The 16,188-nt window shown below is 35.4% G+C and overlaps 2 protein-coding genes across 2 annotated transcripts; both read left to right on the top strand.

Moving 5' to 3' along the window:
* Nucleotides 1–8,812: 8,812 nt before the first annotated feature.
* On the top strand, nucleotides 8,813–12,496 carry LOC113693982 (probably inactive leucine-rich repeat receptor-like protein kinase At5g06940). The gene is made up of 2 exons (XM_027212802.2): nucleotides 8,813–11,227; nucleotides 11,875–12,496. Exons 1-2 carry the CDS (start codon nucleotides 8,944–8,946, stop codon nucleotides 12,243–12,245), a joined length of 2,655 nt encoding a protein of 884 aa, XP_027068603.1. The 5' UTR covers nucleotides 8,813–8,943; the 3' UTR covers nucleotides 12,246–12,496.
* Nucleotides 12,497–14,932: 2,436 nt separating this feature from the next.
* LOC113693022 (uncharacterized) lies at nucleotides 14,933–15,526 on the top strand. Its single transcript, XM_027211612.1, has one exon. The coding sequence runs from the start codon at nucleotides 14,933–14,935 to the stop codon at nucleotides 15,524–15,526; it is 594 nt and encodes a 197-aa protein (XP_027067413.1).
* The last annotated feature ends 662 nt before the right edge of the window (nucleotides 15,527–16,188 follow it).

The raw sequence follows: 16,188 nt of genomic DNA, 5'->3' as shown, positions 1-16,188 counted from the left end.
TTTGTTGCAGCTTGGTGGAACAGAGTGGAACTGGTATAGTGTTTGGTTCTTTTATGCCTGCTTATTTTTCTCCTCGAGATAAAGAAACGCGTTCGTTTTCTAATGTAAATGTACCTGAATAATTCTGATGTCGGGCTGCCCAGAAAAGCGGACGTTTTTTGAGGTTTGAACACGAAGTTTGACGGGTTGGATTCCTTGATTTATCTGCTTTATAGCATCATCGTACTACTGAAAGATGCTCAAATCTATCCAACTAATGGCAAAGCATTCCCATAGCATTCCATTTCACGACTCCAATGTACAAAATTGTCCTGTTCATTGTCAGGTCAGAGGATTCACCAATTGCTGCTGACTAATATGACCATACCTACCAGATAATGCCGAAACAGCTTCGTAAACGAGAAATCATTTGGTCTTAATAGGGGTTCTGGACGGCAGAAAAGCTAAAGAATTGGACGGCAGAAACTTAATAAAGAACGGTTTGACTGCAAAACTCTTGTTTGTTTTGTTGTCTCAATTATATTTTGCTAACTCTTTTATCTGAAGTGTAATACAGCTATATGTGTCATACATGTCTCTATTATATCAAGTGTTATACAGCTATTGTTGCTTGGTCAATTGAGGTGAACATTAGGGATGGCAACGGGGAGATGGGTGCCCACCCCGTGGAAGGAGTAAGGGGGCGACATCACTTGACAAATATAAATAAATATTATATAGTTTAAAATAATTATTATAAATTAGTCTTAATTAAAAATAAACTCTTCAGTAAATCTCCACAGCTGCAATCATAATCGATTTTGTGTAAAGGAAGCTTTCTGATAGGCCCCTAAATTATTTGCTTTGAAGGATTTTGGCCCCTCAGCTGTAAATTATTGCAAATAAGCCCTTAAACAAAAAAAATGCTTAATTTAAGAACTTCTGTCAATTTTGGACACTAATTATAACGGAAAAAACCATTCAAACAAAAAAACTAACCCACGATTTAATTAAAAATAAACTATGTTAAGTCAACTAATAATATGAAGTTCAATGTTTCTTCCTCTTCTTTCATTTTCTACCTTCTCTAACCTTAATTTGATCAAATAATTAGTCAACGAGACTTTTTAAACTGTTTTTGAGGGTTAGTTTTTTTTTTGTTTGGTCGGTTTTGGCCCTAATTCTATCACCTTTAATGGTCAAAATTAACGAAAAGTCTTTAAATTGAGCATTTTTTTTAATTTAAGGACTTATTTGTGACAATTTATAGTTGAGAGGCAAAAATCGTACAAAAACAATAGTTTAGGAGCTCTCCGGAAAGGTTCCTCCTTTGTATATAATTATATATGCTTCTAGTTTTAGGCACGCGGTGCGCTTTGCTTGCTTATTGATGTTTAACAGTAAATTGTGGTCTGTGAAAAGACAGGTTTGAAAGTTGTGCTATGATTTTTTTTTTTTCCAAAGTTGTGCTATGATTTGCTGCTGTCAAATTCTGGGTAAAGCTTTATAGCCAGTTTGGGAGGAAGAAAATGAAAAGAAAAGAAAGGTTTTCAAAGGATAATAAAGTTTTTTCATTGTTTGGGAGCAAATATGTGAAGGAAAAAAAAGATTTGGAAAAATTTCATCTCTCTTCATGTAAAGGAAAACTTTCCGACTAAAATTGGTTAGAAAGGGAAGGAAAGTGTGGAAGTCTTAAGTGAGTTTTCAAATAGAATAAAACTACAGTTAAAATCCTGATACAAAAATTTTAATTTTTGATGAGTTCCCCCGTTATAAAACCCTCACTAAAATACCTCCTTTTACTTTATAGAAAAGGAATATTTGTAAAGTAACTTTTTTGAATATCTTTTCTTTTCATTTGTATTCAACTCCCAAAAAAAAAAAAAAAAACTGGATCTTTCTTAAAATTCCCAAACAATTAAAATAGAAACTTGGATCTTTCCCATCCTTTCTTTTCTTTTCTAACTTACCCTTTCTCTTCTTTTCTTTTCAGTTCTAAACTCCCAAATTAGCTATTAATGTAGTAGTGTCACAACTAGTTTCGTAGTTTAGAGGTGTTTCTAATTAATATTGATTTGTTAAGCTTAAACACATCACTAAACATGCTATTCTTGGGATCAATTACATCACCATTTGAAAAATATAAAATAAAATGAACACTCGTGGCGAGAATAGAGCAAGATGAGGGTAGAAGGAACAGGGGTGGTGTCGAGGGAGTTGTGTGAAGTTGGGGAGGGGGATTCTTTTGTTGCCATCTTTATTTACTAAATTGCTCCAAACGTACATTACAATTCACCAAATAAATTTTTTCGTTCTTCGCTTTTAAAATAGTAAAATTTATGTTCTTTACAAAATCAAATCAATAAAATTTAGTCAAAACCTAGTTTTGACCATTTTTTACCTCGAATCTATCACGTGATATATAGATGATCATTATTTTTAGGGAGGAAGAAATTAGATCTTATCTGTTATTAAACAAATGATTTGATCTATATTCATTTTTGTTCTTAAAAAAATAAGAGTTGATGTGAATCATATTTGTTTTTTTTTTTTCTAAAAAAGTGGGATTGAGCCAAATTTATATTTAATTTTGTCACTAAAAAATGTAGAATCTGACTTTTTTATACATAAAAAATAGTTGCATATGGGTCATGTAGTAATTTCAAACTAAAAAGTGGTCGAAAACTTAGATTGTAATCAAATTTTACTAATTTAAATTTGCGAGGGAAGTAAAATGAAAAATTTAAAAGTGAAGGTCGAAAAAATTCATTTGATAAAATATGAAAAAAATGATTCTGCCTTTAATAAAAATCCTTTTTCTTTAGCAGTAAAATTATGTATTTCCAAGTACCTGCAGAAAATGACGAAATAAAGCATTTATCAACGCAGGAGCTCACGTGATCATCTTTTCTGTAATCTGAGAACGAAGAATCTCTCGTAGAAAGGAACATTTACTGATGTGACGTGACATGAAATGTTGTCTTAGATCTTTCCAGCAGAGGTTAAAAGTTGATATTCGAAAATGAAAAGTCAACTTGTTTTTTAACCCACGTAGACATTATTGTCTTTCTTGTTGTGTAGATTCCTTTCCAATATCCGTCGAGCCATCCTCCAGGACCAGGTAAGATTGCTGCTTTCGCAGCGAAAAAGGCATGAGAACTTTTTCATGGCTGCCAGTTCATCTAGAGAAAGTGTGAAATTTGGTGGAATTTTTCTGCTTTCCAGAGATAAATTCTTTTGACAGACCCGGAGAAGTTTAAGCCAGACCTGACTCTTCTTGAAGCAATGCAGGCCCGTTTGGGGTAAACGAATTTTTTGATATTTGTCTAAAATTTTATTATAATTTACTGTAGAAATTATAGAAATTTTTTTTGAAGTGCATAGCTTAAACACTTAAAAAATTTTGAAAATATTTTTGAAATTATTGTAGTTAAAGTTGTTAAAAAACTTGTAGCAGATAAACATAGCAAAAAATTTGTTTGCCAAATAAGCCCTGCGGTCTTTGCAGCAAAACTAGATACCATTACTGAGGATCACACATGCTAGTGAATAGGACTTAGGGGTGTTTGTTTCTTGTTTTAGAATGAGAGTTCCTCTCAACATCTTCATTATGCTTTCTTTCTCCCTTTTTTGACGTCCCGCCCTTCGTGAGAAAAAGGAGGGGAAAAGCATAAAAATGCTTATCCTGTAAGTAACTGTAGTTGGAATTAGAAGAGGCATCCTGCTTGTTTCTAGTAACTTGTTTGGATTGTAAATTTTCAAAGAAAAATTTTTACATATTTTTCATGATCATATTTTTTAATTATATTTTTATTATTTCACATATTTTGAATTGATACAGAATATTTTTCTACTGAAACTCTAAAAAATTACAATTCAAACGCGGCTGAGAGGCTATGAAATACAAACTTCAGACTCAAAAGAAGCTTTATATCTAGGATTGGAGCAAGATTTTCATTAGTGAAAAGCAAAAAGAAAAGCAGCAAGTAATTTAGGGTTGGGGAGGATTTTGGTGTGGAAATTGAAATGAGTAGAATGATTAATAATCATAGAAGTTAGTACTAACCCCTTTGAACAAGCACGTGCATGGTAATCAAGACACCATGGATTAATTGAATAGGCTTTCTCTCTTCCCTACGACATGAGGATCTAACGCCATCATGGCATGCCAGCAAGAGAACCTGAAATTCACTGCATTTTTCTTCGATCTCATGAATTTGACGTCCCATCTTTCTTCTATTCTAACCTTTGATGCCAGCAAGCAAGTTGCAATTTACCCATGCATGGTGATGGCCCCATCTCAACCAATTTGCAAAAGTCATGAATAGGAGCATGTCTTCGTAAAACTAAGGGCAAATTATTCAATTGGCTCTTGAACTCTTTGTCTAAGTAAAAATAAGCCTCTCATCTATTTTTTGCTGACTTTAAACCCTCGAACTTGTAAAATTGGACACCCGTGACCCTTTTAGCCAGTTTTTCCGGTTTTGCAACCGGAAAGTGAATTCACACGAATGCCAGTATGCTTTTAAGAAGGGCATTTTTGTCAAGCAAAAAAGGAACAACTCCTCTTTCCTCTTTTCTCATTGACTTCTCCACCGATGCCGTCCCCTCTCCTCTCCTCTCTCCCGCAACCTCTCCCTCTCCCTCCCATTCGTCTCCTCCCCCATGGACACCATCAATGCCGACGTTTCCCAGAAGCCCTCCAATCCTTCCAAAATACCTATTCGACCTCAAAAAATCCGAAAGCTGTCATCTAACCCTACTTCCACCATTGCCACCACCCCCGTTGTTCTCACCGTCGTTAACTCCTCCTCCATGCCCACCTTGCAGACTTCCGAGGCCAAAGCCCAACAAATTACTGATTCTTCCTCCTCCCCTTCTGCCATACCTATTCCGACCACTGCTTCCTCCTCCTCTACCACCACCACTACCATCACCTCCACCTCCGCGTCGACCAGCACTGCTGTTACTTCCACCACAGTTTCCACACCCACGGCATCTACGCCCAAGAATCGGAGGCGTAGTGCTGTCCAATCAGCTAGGGTTCTGCCCCAGATCATCAAACCCCTGTCGCCCGATGGTGAAATCAACGCCGCTCTCCACCACCTCCGCGTTGTTGACCCTTTACTTGCTACCCTGATCGATACCCACCAGCCTCCGGCATTTGAGTCTCACCACTCCCCATTCCTTGCCCTCACCAAGAGCATTCTCTATCAGCAACTCGCCTACAAAGCAAGCACCTCAATCTACAATCGCTTTGTAGCATTCTGCGGTGGCGAGACTGCAGTTCTTCCCGACAATGTGCTGGGTCTATCTACTCAGCAGCTCAAGCAAGTCGGTGTCTCTGGTAGAAAAGCCAGCTATTTATATGACCATGGCCTCCATTGGCGAAGTCACAGTGAAGCCCTCCATCTCTGAGATCAAAATCTCCTCGCTCAGCTTCGCCCTCAGCAGCCCGTACAACAGGCATGCGAAGTCACAGTGAAACCCGTCGTCCCGCGAGATCAGCTTGTTGGAGAAGGCCAAGCCCGGCATCAGCCCCCAATTCTTCACCCAGAATATTAGCTACCGTGTTCTACTGTGTGTGGAAGAGATCGCAAGAGGGGGTACTGAAACCCTAGCATCGCGCGAGTTTTGAATCTTTTGACAAAAATGCCTTTCTTAAAAGCATACTGGCATTCGTGTGAATTCACTTTCCGGTTGCAAAACCGGAGAAACTGGCTAAAAGGGTCACGGGTGTCCAATTTTACAAGTTCGAGGGCTTAAAGTCAGCAAAAAATAGATGAGGGGCTTATTTTTACTTAGACAAAGAGTTATTTTTACTTAGACAAAGAGTTCAAGGGTCAATTGGATAATTTGCCCTAAAACTAAAAGGAACGGTTATTTTTTTTTTTAATAATTTGGGAGGAAGAACATCACTCTTTCAAGAATTGCAATGTAACCTACTTCTCTAATTTATTGTTTCTTGAGTATAGTTAATGCCTTCAATTACCGTATCCAAAGGATAGTAGCACAAGATTTAGACATGGAAACATTAGTTAAAGTCTAATATTCTTTGAGATTTATTATTTTATGATAATGATGCCTTATCGATTTATGCAATTAATTATAATACCATTTTTTTAGTTCAACTGAAAAGTTACGAATCCAAAATCTCTCGCTTACATTCTGTTCTTCCGTACTATCCAACTCATACCTCCTCTTAATTACAATAGCTTAAACTTATTCATCGATTCTTGAAATTGCTTTTAACTATTTTGTTCTAATTTTAAATCTCTATAGTATCCAATTCTATGACATTTACATGTAGGGTGTAACTTATAATTACTAATGCATTTTTCCATGAGAGTTTTTATGTAGAAACGAGTAAAATAATGAGGGTGTTCATAATTATGAGAAACTTCATGCTTGATGTGTGTAATGAGTGAAACATGCAGTAGTAGGATACAATTATACAAGGGTCCTTGATTCAAAAAAAAAAAAAAAAAAGAGAAGGAAGAAAGCATACAAAGGTCCTTTAATGGAAGCATTCATGGGGGTGGTTTAATTCTGTCGTCTTCTCGGTCTGCTCTGATCAGAACTCGGAACCCAACCATAATAACCGAGTCACGGGTATCAAAGCAAAGCCCCATGCCACCCCCATTCACCTTGGGTCCTTTTACCCTTCTGGTAAATTTGCGATTTTTTTTTTTTTTGGCAGTACTCGTACGGTTATACCAATTTGCCAGCCACTTTTTATCCCATAGGCATTTTCAGTTTTAAGTGAGAAATCAGATAATCAAATTTATTATAGAGCCCGTTTGGATTGTTGTTTTCTGGAATTTATATAAAAAAAAATATTGTAGCCATTTGATGTGTGTAAGGTAAAAAGATTTGATATGTGTAAGGTAAAAAGTGATGTGCGTGAGATTAAAAAATAATTGAGAAATATTTTTATAGAAAAAGTAAAATATTTTTTTTTTTTTTGTAAAAAAATGGCAATCCAATATGATCCATTGATTATTTCACCTTAATGTGTTTGTGAAACGTTCTTTGTTTTCTAGCAATTCCAATTTTTAGAGTTTCCAAATTTACTGAATTTACATCAAAGAAAGAATAAATATTAATTTAAGCATTTCTTTTATAACATTTAAGTGTACTAGTCAATTACTTCTTTTCAACATTATATTATTCAAAAGCATGGACAATTGATATTATTTTTGAGTACCAAATTTGTGAGGCATTTGGTATTTAGTTTCAGAGAGACAGTTTAAAACACATACAGAGATTGAATTTTTATTTGTTGTAAGCTAAACAACAAACCAAAAAAAAAAGAAAAAGAAAAACTTTTGAAGGAGGTAAATTAGAAAGCTTGAAATTGGTTTGAAGACTTTTTTTTTTTTGTCAAAGCCTTTCGTAAGACTTTTGTGACTTTACAAACCTAAATCTCGAGTAAACCTCAAAAGTCGGCAACTCTTGAGTTTCCTCAGGAGACTTATAAACCCACCCAAATTCCGTCCCAACCCGATGTGGGATAACCACCTAGTAGACCAATTTTTTAGTTGTTTGGCATTAGTGGTAGTATAGTACTCCCTCCGTCCCGTTTTGTTAGTTTTAGTTTTTTTTCACACAGATTAAGAAAGTGTAATTAATTTGGTTGGAAACATAAATTTAGATTAATAATTTCCTAAAATACCCTTATGCTAATCACGAAGAGTGCCAATTAATATAAGTTACAGCTAATGGGTTAGTATTGGAAAAACTCAATGTATTCAATGTAGTGGGTTAGTATTTAATAATAATGTATTAATAACAAGATATTTAATAAGGGTATTTTAGACAATTTGAAAGATTACTACATTTCTTAATGAGAAAGTGGACTATAATTTGGAACAAACGAAAAAAGAAAACAAGACTATCAAAGTGGGACGGAGGGAGTAGTATTGACTATTGATTCAATAGGTAATAACCAGACAAATCCATTTGGATTGTGAGTTTTTGTGAACAATTTTTTTTTTTAAATGTTCTCTGGACACATTTTTGAATTATTATTTTACTTTATATACATCACATTATTACAGTATATTTTTTATATAATAAATTTTAAAAAAATTGCAATCCAAAGGAGTATTTACTTTTTCTTAAATAGTTGAATAATTAAATACACAAACTAACTACTGAATTGATCCGGTTGAGTTTTCTTGGATTCCCATCGAAGTGAAGTCTCCTGCCGAAGCCAAGAAAAAACCACAGAGAGGCCCCTCAGAACTCAACTCAGAAGTGATGTTTTAACCAAAGAGTTGAATCTGGAAGATGGTATCGTGTAAATGCAGGTGATAGAAACATCAAAATTTTAAAAAAAATCACTTTATCTAATAAGTTTAGAAAATAATAAAGATAAAATTGAATTGATTTCAAAGTCATATTGTCGTAAACCACAGATTATGAGGTAAGTTAAGTAAGTAAACACGACACTGTGTATGAAATTAACAAACAAGATGAATACGCAATACCTAATTATCTTTTTTTTAAAAAATAAAAAATAAAAAAAAGAATACAATACCTGATTATCATTATTATATTGATCCATTGTATATAACTTCCCAAACTTTGAAAAAAAGTTACAATCATTACGCAATGCATTATGTTAGACTAGAAAAAGAAAATGCCAAAGCAAACATTAAAAGAAAAAAAATATTTTTTTTTGTGGCCTAAAAATCAAAAGTTTAACCATCATTGACTTCTTGGCTTTACTTTCCATAGATGCCATCTACAAGAGTCAAAATTCGTGAGGTTTTCGTTTGACAAGGAAAGACAAAGCCAAGGTTACCTTTCACTGTCATTTTGACAAATGAGTACAGATTGGACTTCCCTCAGTCACAGACTCTCATCCTCCCTTCACTACTTACACTTCGGTACTTCACTGATTGTAGAGAGAAACTTTCTGATATCATACACTTTAGCCAATCTTTCATTCTGTTTCCAATGGCTATCTTCAGCAGGTGTTTTGTTCTTCTCTCTTTTTCATTCTCATTCTTCCTCCTGGCCTCTGCTTCATCTGAAGCAGATATTCTTCTTTCATTCAAGGACTCAATTGAAGATGTTTCGAACACTCTTTCTAGTTGGTCCAACACCACAGCCATTCATCATTGTAACTGGACTGGAGTCACTTGCACAAATACATTTCCTCAGAATGTCTACTTCATTGACCTCCAGAGCATGAATCTCTCAGGTGAAATCTCACCATCTATATGTCAGCTTCCTAATCTCACCAACCTCAACCTTGCTGACAATCTCTTCAACCAAGCTATCCCCTTGCATCTCTCACAATGTGCTTCTTTGGAAACCTTGAATATCAGTAACAATCTCATCTGGGGCACAATCCCAGAACAGATTTCTCAGTTCCAGTTCCTGAAAGTGCTTGATTTCAGCAGAAACCACATTGAAGGAAAAATCCCAGAAGGCATTGGCTTACTTAATAACCTTCAAGTTCTCAACTTGGGTGGAAACTTACTTACAGGTAGTGTTCCAATGGTTCTTGGAAATTGCAGTGAGCTTGTGGTTCTTGATATATCTCAAAATCCTTTCTTGCTGAGTGAGATACCAGCTGATATCGGTAAGCTTAATAAGCTTGAGATGCTTTTGCTACAAAGCTCTGGCTTTTATGGTCAAATCCCAAATATTTTCGAGGGTTTAAAAAGTTTATCCATTTTAGACCTGTCTGTTAATAATCTGACTGGCAGCTTGCCTCCAATTGGTATGTCTCTACCAAATTTGGTTTCTTTTGATGTTTCACAAAATAAGCTTTTTGGGCCATTTCCAAATGGGATATGTGAGGCTAAAGATCTTGCAAATCTAGGTCTATATTCCAATTCTTTTAATGGTTCAATACCCAATGACTTGATTAAAGAATGCAGCAACCTTGAGAGATTTCAGGTTCAGAACAACATGTTTACTGGGAATTTTCCTTCTTGGTTATGGTCTTTGCCCAAATTAAAGCTCATTAGAGCTGAGAACAATAGATTTTCTGGAGAGATACCTGATTCAATATCAAAAGCTACTCAGCTGGAGCAAGTTCAAATTGATAATAATAGCTTTGTAAGTAAAGTTCCTCAAGGTCTTGGGCTGGTAAGCAGCTTGTATAGATTTTCTGCATCCCAGAATAAGTTATATGGCGAGCTTCCTCCAAACTTTTGTGATTCACCTGTGATGAGCATCATGAATTTCTCCCATAATTACCTTTCAGGGGGATTTCCTGAAGTTAAGAAGTGTAGGAAGTTAGTCTCACTATCTCTGGCTGATAACAATCTTGTTGGTGAAATACCACAATCACTAGCAGACTTGCCTGTGTTGACTTACCTGGATCTTTCCCACAATAACCTTTCTGGTCCAATTCCGGAAGGCCTTCAGAACTTGAAGCTTGCTCTCTTCAATGTGTCCTTTAATAGGCTGTCTGGTAGAGTTCCATTGTCACTGATTTCTGGCCTTCCTGCTTCCTTTTTGCAAGGAAATCCTGATCTATGTGGTCCAGGATTGCCAAATACTTGTTCAGGTGACCAGTCTAGGCACAGAACAGCTAATCTTTCAAAATTAACTGGTGCACTGAGCTCAATAGCTTTGGTTTTTGTGGTAGCCATTGTTGCTTTTGGAGTCTACGTATTGAGACAATCCCACAAGCAAAAATCTCAAATGGATGCTTGGAAGTCTGTTTTCTTTTATCCTATGAGAATTAATGAGCATGATTTGATAATGGCTATGGATGGAAAGGCTGCTAGAGGAGATGGTGGAGCTTTTGGACAAGTCTATATCGTAAACTTACCGAATGGAGAGAGCGTTGCTGTAAAGAGATTGGAGAATTTCAGAAGTCAATCTTTCAAAGCTTTGAAGACAGAGGTTAAAACCTTGGCCAAGATTAGGCACCGAAATATTGTTAAAATTCTAGGCTTCTGCCACAATGATGATTCCCTCTTGTTGATTTATGAGAATATATCAAGAGGGAGTCTTGGTGATGTAATCAGAAAACCCGACTCTCAGCTACCTTGGACCATTAGGTTGAGGATAGCTATTGGAGTTGCTCAAGGATTGGCTTATCTTCACCAGGATTATCTTCCACGTTTGCTTCATAGGAACATTAAGTCAAGAAATATTCTTCTTGATGCTGATTTTGAACCAAAGCTTACAGATTTTGCTCTGGATAGAATTGTTGGTGAAACTGCATATCAGCTATCCCTGGCATCGGGATCTGAGAAGTCTTGTTACATTCCACCAGGTACTGAAATGGTCTAGAACTCTTTACTATGATCCATTTGTTCTGATTGTGCTACTTGCATTAATTGTCTTGTAAATGCTGTTTGAGGAACTTGAGTTTGCAGCTGATGTGATTCATCTCTATACGGTGCAAGTTGTGTCTGGCATGCTATCAAGCATGTGACTTGAACAAAAGTTCCTGGAAAAATCTTGTCTTGATGATTTACTAGTGTTTGTCCCTCGGGTACATCTGACATAGAGGTGATGTCTAAATTCCAATTGTTAGATGAATGCCATGTAGTCTGTTCTATGAACTGAAATACTACCTTACCAGTGAAGAATTATATAGGACGACAAGTATCTGATCAGTTCTTGATTAAGTAGCTTCAGCAAATTTTCAGCTTTCTGCAACCTTAATCATTCGAGTTCTTCGATATAGTGCACCACTGACAAGCTAGTCAGTGCACATCTCTAGTTAATATTTGGAATCATAGTAACTTCACCCTCTAGTCGCATAAATGTAGTTTCTTCTCAATTAACTTTGAAAATTTCTGCTAGTTTTGAATAACAATTGTTGTTCTTCTTTATCTATTGTTAGTTGGTACTTCAAAACATAAATAGACAAGTTAACCATTCAATTTTCTCGTTTGTATCTATTTTTATTTGCAGAATATGGTCATACGAAAAAAGCTACAGAACAGTCGGATGCATACAGCTTTGGTGTCATCCTCTTAGAGCTTGTTACTGGCCGTCAAGCAGAGCAACCAGCAGCAATGGACTCCCTCAATGTTGTGAAATGGGTAAGAAGAAAGATCAACTTAAAAAATGGGGCAGTTCAAGTTCTTGACCCAAAGATTTCACAAAACTGCCAACAAGCAATGCTGGCAGTCCTGGAGATTGCTGTGCAATGCACCAGTGTGGTGCCAGAGAAACGGCCACGTATGTCTGAAGTCCTGAAAGCACTTCAGTCCATCAACTCAAGGAATAGCTTAGCAAGCAAAGAATTATCATCTTCTGGTGAAAGTTCAGTTCATTTCTGAACTTGGATTGAAATGAAAAATAGTTCTTTTTCCCCGTTTTGTACATATTGCTTGAATTTACTCTCATTTTGAATGCCTTTCCTCAGAAATATGCATCTTTTGTCTGGAAATAGGTGCCCTCCAGAAAAGCTAGAGAACAGAAAGAAATATGCATGTAAATGCTTAGAAAACAGCAAGGAGTATGTGTTGCATGTTCATTTGTTTCCTACCAAATTTCATAGAGGCTTTGCTATGCTTATTCTTGTTGAAAAGTACCTCCAATTCAGTTTCATGATACCTTTTTCTTTTCTGAAGGCAGCAGAAATCCCTTTACTTTCTACTCCAATTTAAACAATTCTGTGCCGTATTGTAATATAATTTACACTGCATTTAGTGTTGGAGAAACAAAATGTTGCATCCGACATGAACCCTTGTGAATAGATCCATCAATTGGCTGCATCATTTGGTTCAAACAGTCACTAGTTGCTTAGGAGTTGGGATTTGTAATCGCTGACTGTTGTCTATTCTTGAACATTTTCATCTGTGGGATTACTTCCAGACCTTTTGGTCTTAACTACTATTTACACTGATTTGACGTTTCATCTAAACTCTGACTTTACATGTCTGCAATATGGTGGGTTATGCAACCTCCAATATTGTGTATGTTATGTATTTTTGCTAGTAACCGAGTAAAAATTCATTCAGCAAAAAGGAAATAGAAAAGTTCTTTAAAATTCAAGAGATGCAAGTTTGATATTGAGTATTGTTTTGTTCTGTTCCTTTTTTTTTTTTTTTTTTTTTTTTCATTTTTGCTCTCCCAGAAAACCATTTGTACCTGAGATTGAGGTCGACTACTGCCTTCTCCAGTGTGTAAAAATTCTAGCAAATGGGCTAAAAGGAGCTATGAAATGAGTAACTCAATCAACAAACTTAAGATATGGTTGCTCAAAAACAAAAAAAAAAAAAGCTTAAGATATGGCCGTCAAAATTGGCAACCCAGATAATATTCATTGTTGCTTTTTATTGTAGTCGAAATTGGCAACCTACATAATATTGACTTATGAAATGACTTATTGTTGTTCTTTCTTTCTTTCATTTTCTTTTTTTTTGGGCCAAAATTTTGTTGTTCTTAATTGGGCTATGCCTCAATCAAAGTTGAATAAATGCCATGTGCATTTATGACTTTCTCGTCAACTTGACGTTGGATCAAATCATAGAGAGAGTTGGCTTGGGTGATAAAGTTCGATGATAGGTAATAGGAGATTTTATATTAAAAAATTTTCATTTACAAGAGAAAAAATCATTCTACTCTGATCAAAATAAAGTATAGCAAAATCAAGAACTTAAGTGAAGTATATTTAACGCGATAACTATTGAAAGAAAGGATGGTTAATTAATCAAAAGATTACTCCGGCATCTTAATTATGTAATGCTTTAAATCATAAAAAGGATGCCATTTAATTAGTTAACTTTTCCCACCACAAAGTTTTCAATAATTCTTTTCTGTTCTCATTGCTTACGTACTTTAACGGAAGCACGAGCCTTAAAAGAATCTTGAAGTTGAATGCTTGAAACTAAATGCTACTTTTTTTTTTTCAAATCTGGTTTTATATTCTCTACTACTCTTTAAATATTAATTATGGCGAGAGTTAGTAGCTTTTGGGTGGAAGTACAATGTAGTCTTAGATTTTTGTTATACTGTATAATTCATTGTAATGTAATTTGGGATGGAAAAAATCAAAACAAAACAAGCCCCCTGTTATGAAATAACAAAAATGTGGATGTCCCTTTGTATTTCCAAGAGAATTAATTCATGATTTTATGGCTACTTATGTATATAAGTTACAATTCATAAATCCATTCATGTAGTGAACAAACCGTTTCATAGGTTTTTTCATATTATTGTAGGAGTGGATGATTAATAAGATTTATGTACCTTTAATCTTGTAGTGCCTATATATAGAGGTACATTGAGACCTTTTGTGGGTACTTTTGTATCTTGTTGAAATATAAGGATATCGTTCTCCCTTTCTCTACTCCTTTCTCTAGTACTTCTTCAATTCCTATTGTAGTATCTTCATTTTATTAGTTTTATAACACGTTATCAGCACGAAAGCTCTACTTTTGAGCAAAAAGGTGGAAACGGAGGCGCTATTTTGAACAAAAGTGAAGCACAAGATTTTGCCGAAATTCTGCCCGTATTTCTTCAAGTGACTTTTGAGGTAAATTTCTAAGTCAAAATCTTATTTCAATTTCTTATGGCTAATCTTACAAAACAAGAGTTTGTACCTCTTGATATTTCTGGAAAAAATTATTTATCATGGGTATTGGATGTTGAAATCCATCTTGAGGCAATGGGTCTTGGTAATACTATTGTGGAAAAAAATGAATCCTCAAACCAAGACCGTGCCAAAGCTATGATTTTTCTTCGTCATCATTTAGATGAAGGATTAAAATCAGAATATCTTACTGTTAAAGATCCTCTTGTCATTTGGCGAGATTTGAAAGAAAGATTCGACCACCTGAAGTTGGTCGTTCTTCCAAAAGCCCGATATGATTGACTTCATTTACGGCTGCAAGATTTTAAATCTGTCAACAAATATAATTCAGCTATATTCAGAATCACTTCTCAATTATCATTATGTGGCGAAAAAGTCACTGATGAAGATATGTTAGAGAAAATATTTTCTACTTTTCATGTCTCTAACATGCTCCTGCAGCAGCAATATCGAGAGAAGGGGTTTAAAAGATATTCTGAACTTATTGCATGTCTTCTCTTGGCTGAACAAAATAATGAATTGTTGCTGAAAAATCATGAGTCCCGACCAACTGGTGCAAGTCCATTCCCTGAAGCGAATGCGATCCAATTTCAAAATTCTGGTCGAGGTCGTGGACGTGGCCGTAGAGGTGGCCGTGGAGGAGGCCGCGGACGTGGCCGTGGCTGTGAACGTGATCGTAGTAAATTTGTGTCCCGTGAAAATTTTAACCGTGGCAAGCAACAAAATGTTTCCCAAAAGAGGGAAAATAACTACGATCAGAAAAATGGAGAAAAGAAAGTTTATGAAGAAAAATGCTACCGGTGTGGTATGGAAGGTCATTGGTCTCGTACCTGTCGTACGGCCGAACATCTTGTTGACCTCTATCAAGTATCGTTGAAAAAGAAAGACAAAGGTGTTGAGGCAAATTTCATTGATCAAAAGAATGACTATGATGATGGTGATGATGCTGACATGACACACCTCGATGTTGCTGATTTTTTTGAACATCCTGAAGATGTCAACAAATATTCCATGATTATTTAGATATTTTTATGATACTTTATATCTTTCATGTAATTTCCTTTCCATTGAATATTTATTTTCGCATCTTTATTAATATTTATTTTTGTTTGAAAATTTCTTTCTGAAGAAGAAATGGATGTCAAATATTTGGGATTAAATAATGGTGATGATGATATTTGTCTCATTGATAGTGCTACTACGCACACCATATTGAAAAATAAAAAATATTTTTCTTATTTGAAAATGGGAGAGACAAATGTTAATACCATTAGTGGTAGTGCAAAATTGATTGAAGGCTCCGGAAGAGCCACTATATTTCTCCCTGAAGGGACTAAAATTATTGTAAATAAGCACTATTCTCTCCCAAGTCTCGAAGAAACTTATTGAGTTTTAAAGATATCCGCGAAAATGGATATCATATCGAGACAATGACTGAGACAAATCGTGAATTTTTATTAGTCACAAGTATCATTTATGGAAAAAAATGCGAAGTAGAAAAATTATCTTCTTTTTCTTCTGGGTTATATTATGCACAAATTAGTGCAATTGAAATTCATCACCTAGTAGACCAGAAGTCTACTCATCCCGATGATTTTATGATTTGGCATGATCGTCTCAGACATCCTGGATCTATAATGATGAGACGAATAATTGAGAATTCACATGGCCACTCATTGAAAAAT

Source organism: Coffea arabica, chromosome 6c (genome assembly GCF_036785885.1).
Source record: "Coffea arabica cultivar ET-39 chromosome 6c, Coffea Arabica ET-39 HiFi, whole genome shotgun sequence".
Taxonomy (NCBI): domain Eukaryota; kingdom Viridiplantae; phylum Streptophyta; class Magnoliopsida; order Gentianales; family Rubiaceae; genus Coffea; species Coffea arabica.
Note: the sequence above shows the minus strand (reverse complement) of the source record. Positions and strands in the feature narration are given on the sequence as shown.